This window comes from Sinocyclocheilus anshuiensis, unplaced genomic scaffold (genome assembly GCF_001515605.1).
Source record: "Sinocyclocheilus anshuiensis isolate Anshui unplaced genomic scaffold, SAMN03320099.WGS_v1.1 scaffold1746, whole genome shotgun sequence".
Taxonomy (NCBI): Eukaryota; Metazoa; Chordata; class Actinopteri; order Cypriniformes; family Cyprinidae; genus Sinocyclocheilus; species Sinocyclocheilus anshuiensis.
Window position 1 is genome coordinate 801,123 of NW_015545562.1, and position 4,262 is coordinate 805,384.

General features: G+C 36.6%; 1 protein-coding gene across 1 annotated transcript in view; it reads right to left on the reverse strand.

Annotated features, from left to right (window-relative positions):
- Positions 1-3,045: 3,045 nt before the first annotated feature.
- The window catches only part of ankef1a (ankyrin repeat and EF-hand domain containing 1a), a 10,081-nt gene continuing 8,864 nt past the window's right edge, over positions 3,046-4,262 (reverse strand). The window contains exons 9-10 of the mRNA XM_016499287.1: positions 3,937-4,092; positions 3,046-3,259 (exon numbers count right to left, since the gene is read on the reverse strand). Of these exons, the coding sequence (XP_016354773.1) occupies positions 3,940-4,092 (153 nt within the window). The 3' untranslated portion in view covers positions 3,046-3,259; positions 3,937-3,939. The remainder of the gene's footprint in view (positions 3,260-3,936; positions 4,093-4,262) is intronic.

Here is a 4,262-nt window from a genome sequence, read left to right on the forward strand (position 1 = left end):
AGTTCAGTGTGGGGGTGTGTATGAGTAACACTGCAGTGCTGCAAGGAAAGACTTTCAACCCAGAAAACAAAGCGGACGGGGCAGGCATATAATTTCAGATGGAGCAAAACAAAGTCTTAGCACAGCACTACACATGACCAAATTTACAAAAATAACATATATATATAAGGGGTGAATCGATACACGTATTCGTATTGAACCATTCGGTACGAGGCTTTCGGTTCAGTGCACATTACAAACCAAACGATTCGATTCGTTAGACTAATCCTATTACATTTAGAAAATAAAACAGCTTAAAGTGTGTGAAATATGATGTTCTCAGTGCCGCTGCACTCAACAAGGCAGCCCAAACGACGTAACAGACAACGTGCTGTCTGCCCCACGATAAACTCCCCTTGCTGGGGAGCGTCGAAAGACAATGATCTTGTATCGACGATAGCCAGATATTGTCAAAAACATCAGTTGTTGGCAATATTAAGATATTTGGCATGTCCAATTAATGTAGGCCTGTTACGTTCTTATTTTTATTAGACCTATTATTATTATTATTAAGTTATTTTATTAGGCCAATTAAATTAAAATTACAATTAATTTGCCTCGCAATAATTAGCAAATAACTGACGTGCTGCGAGGATAACAAAAGATTAGGCTAGTTAGGCTATTAGTTAGCTATAAGTGAACCTGGATTACAAAACCAGTCATAAGGGTAAATTTTTCGACATTGAGATTTATACATCATCTGAACGTTTTTTTCATGGAACATGATCTTTACTTAATATCCTAATGATTTTTGGCATAAAAGAAAAATCAATAATTTTGACCCATACAATGTATTTTTGGCTATTGCTACAAATATACCCCAGCGACTTGAGACTGGTTTTGTGGTCCAGGGTCACATATACCGTTATCAGCATATGTTGAAGCAGATTCGTCTCGTCGTCTCTGAGAGAATATGCGGCGTCAAATGCCGAAAGCTCCGTCATTACTCCATCATTCCGTTTTTACTTTTACTTTCTGTATAGTGAATTGACTGAGATTAAGACGTTCATCGGCATAACTCTTGCGCAAAGTTTGCACGTTGGTTGTGTGATATCCATTGGCTCGCCTTCATGGTTTAAAACATAAATATTTCCAACATTGAGACGTAAGCAGCTACCCCGTACGGAACGTACTGAACCGAACCGAACCATGTGTAGTATCGAACCGAACCGTTAATTTTGTGAACTGTTACACCCCTATATATATATATATATATATATGGTGTGTGTGTGTGTGTGTGTGTGCGCATATATTTTAAAAATGTTATTAATTCCTGAAAACTGAATTTTCAGTTTCACATGATCTTTCAGAATCATCTCTTTGGCCAGGCATTCAAATAATGCATCTCATAATCTTGGACTGCAGTTATATCTGATCAAAACATAAACTGACAGTCACCACTGATAAGCTACAACTAAATATTGTAGAAACGTAATTTTCTGTAAAGTTGCTTTGCAACTATTTGTATCGTAAAAAGCGCTATACAAATAAACTTGAATTGAAATCCAATATGCTGATTTGGTGCTTAATTTTTATTTGTGTTTAGTTATTAATAATGGTTATTATTATCAATGCTGAAAACAGTTTTTGCAGCTTAATATTTTGCTATTTTTTCCCAGGATTCTTTCATGAAATAAAAAAAGTTCAAAAGCATTAATTTGAAATAGACATCTTATGTAACATTATAAATGTCTTGATCAATATAATGTGCCCTTGTTAATAAGTATTAATTTCTGTTTTTAAAACTAGTACAAAATGTTTCTTGAGCTCCAAATCAGCATATTAGAACAATTTCTGAAGAATGAAGAAATGGCTGCTGAAAATTATTTTAAAATGAAAAAATGTTATTTTTAATTTTAATAATAAAAACAAACAAATATATAAATTTTTTTTTTTACTTTTTTTTTGGACCGGCAGTGTATATTAATTGTAGTCATGACAAATCCTATTAAATTCAACAATGTACACGAGTATTATGATGAAAAACATCGTCAATGGAGTTTAATCGGCATTCATGCATAAATGCAGACACTTCTGCACATGAAAACACAATTTGCATGTGCGTGCTCATCACTCTTGAAAGATCTTGTTTACACTGAAGCTGAGAGCATTGATTTTGTTAAAAATTCACTCCTCCATTTCCATCCCTGACCCACCCCACACTGCTCTGTGTCGTTACCCACATCTACAGGGATGAATGTCACCGACGGGTTCACACTCACACTATCGCTTTCATTTGCCCTGTCCTTCTCACTCTCTGAAGCACTAACTCTCCAAGCCGCCCCCCATCTCTCTCTCTCTACCACTCTCATGCTTGCTCTTCTGTTGTCTCTTTCTCAGCCTCTGTAACAAACAGTCAGAAATTTTGATTTAGACAAACCTGCATTTACAAAAATCCATATATATCTCACAGTTGCTAGTTACAGTCTCTGATAATCGACATAAATTCTCTATAATCTGATTGGATACCAAATGGATATGTGTAAACCCCGTAGTTTCAGTAGCCTTGATTTATAGATGTTGGTTTTGACCATTTATTTTGTTATGTAACCATGCCCAACAGACCTTGAAGGCATAGCAATCTAAAGATCTAATTTAGTGGTAAACGCTGGTATCAGACATGGGTGCATTTAATCAGATCCACGTTGTACAAATACAAAAAACCTTATCTCTGTTTTTCAGACGCCACTGTTGACATTTTAAACAAAGCTTACTGACTCTACAGTTACAGTAAACGTGTTGTTACGTTGGTTTAATGTGGATATTTATTTCTTGACCACTGTGAAAATCCTTTTCACTCATTAGTGATACATTTCTATTGATTTTTAAACTAACAGAATACATCAGGGAATAAATCAGAGAGACTGTTTATGGAAAAAGACTTACATGGCAGCTACGATTCATAACACATACAATCTGTACCTGTAAATTTCGAATGAAACTTCAATCACATGATATTTTAAGCGAGTTCAAAATTCGACTCTAAACAATCACAATTGTTTGGGCTGCCATTTTGCAGTACTGTGCTTAAGAGTCCCTGAGGATATTAGAACAGCCATCCAAAACAGACACTGTTCGCATGCAAACACTGTTGTGCCATCTGATGGCCAAACAGAGAACCGTGCAATAAACAGGACAGCTGAGTGGTGCATTTCCTTGTAGCAGAATGAATCTAGAATCTGCTCCGAGGCCAGCGATAACTGGTGCACATCACTTCAATCTGTGAAGCATAGAAAATAAAAACAGATTTAACTGCAAGTCTTTCTATTAGTCAGTTTCAATCACACATTTCTACTATAACTATACCAGACATTGTTAATCAGCAGTTAATGTATCCGATTCTTGTTAAAGCATATGGATAGAATCGCTGGGTTTTCTGAGATAAACAACATGAGGGGTTTTGCGCAGCGCTGCCTGTGGTGAAAGGCCTGTACTCAGCATGCCCGACAGACGCTGAGACATGGAGGAGACAAACTGCATGCCAGCACGTAGGCAGCAGCTCTCATCTCTGCCTCTCCTAAACGCATAATCAATCTTACTTAACGTACCTCCCTCTCTGAGAAACAGCCGTGAGACATGCGGTATTAATCCCTGAGTAACTACAGCATAAAACACTGTATGTTAGAATGTTACCTAAACTAAAGTGCTGATGCCCATGGAAAATTTTGAAGCTATGATTCTAAGGCATTTTGGAAGGTTGCCAGGGTGTTGCTATCAGGTAGCCAAGATGTTCTGAGTGGTTGCTAGCTGACCTCAAATCTGTATTATAATTTGGGGCAGGATTCACAAAACATAATAGTAACAGTGAAATAGTAAATAGCAATAATAGTAACAGTGTTTCTTATAGCAAGCAATGATATTTCTGCATTTTGATCTCAAACAAGACAAGGTCTTCACCTTTCAGTCAGTGAGCTCAAACTCCACGGACTTCTTCTGAATGTTTTTATTGAATGGCATCTTGAAGTCATCAAAGTCCACCTCAAAACTGAAACGCTGCCTTCTCCTTTCTTTCCTATCCATCAGCTCAATGGTGGTCAGCTGATTTTGCCACGTCTACAACAAATAGCAAGAACAATGAATATCATAGCCCAATGAAAATAAATTTGCTCATCTGCATAGATAGACAGACAGACAGACAGACAGACAGACAGATAGACAGATAGATAGACAAATAGATAGATAGATAGATAGGTAGATAGATATTTATAGATAGATAAATAGAT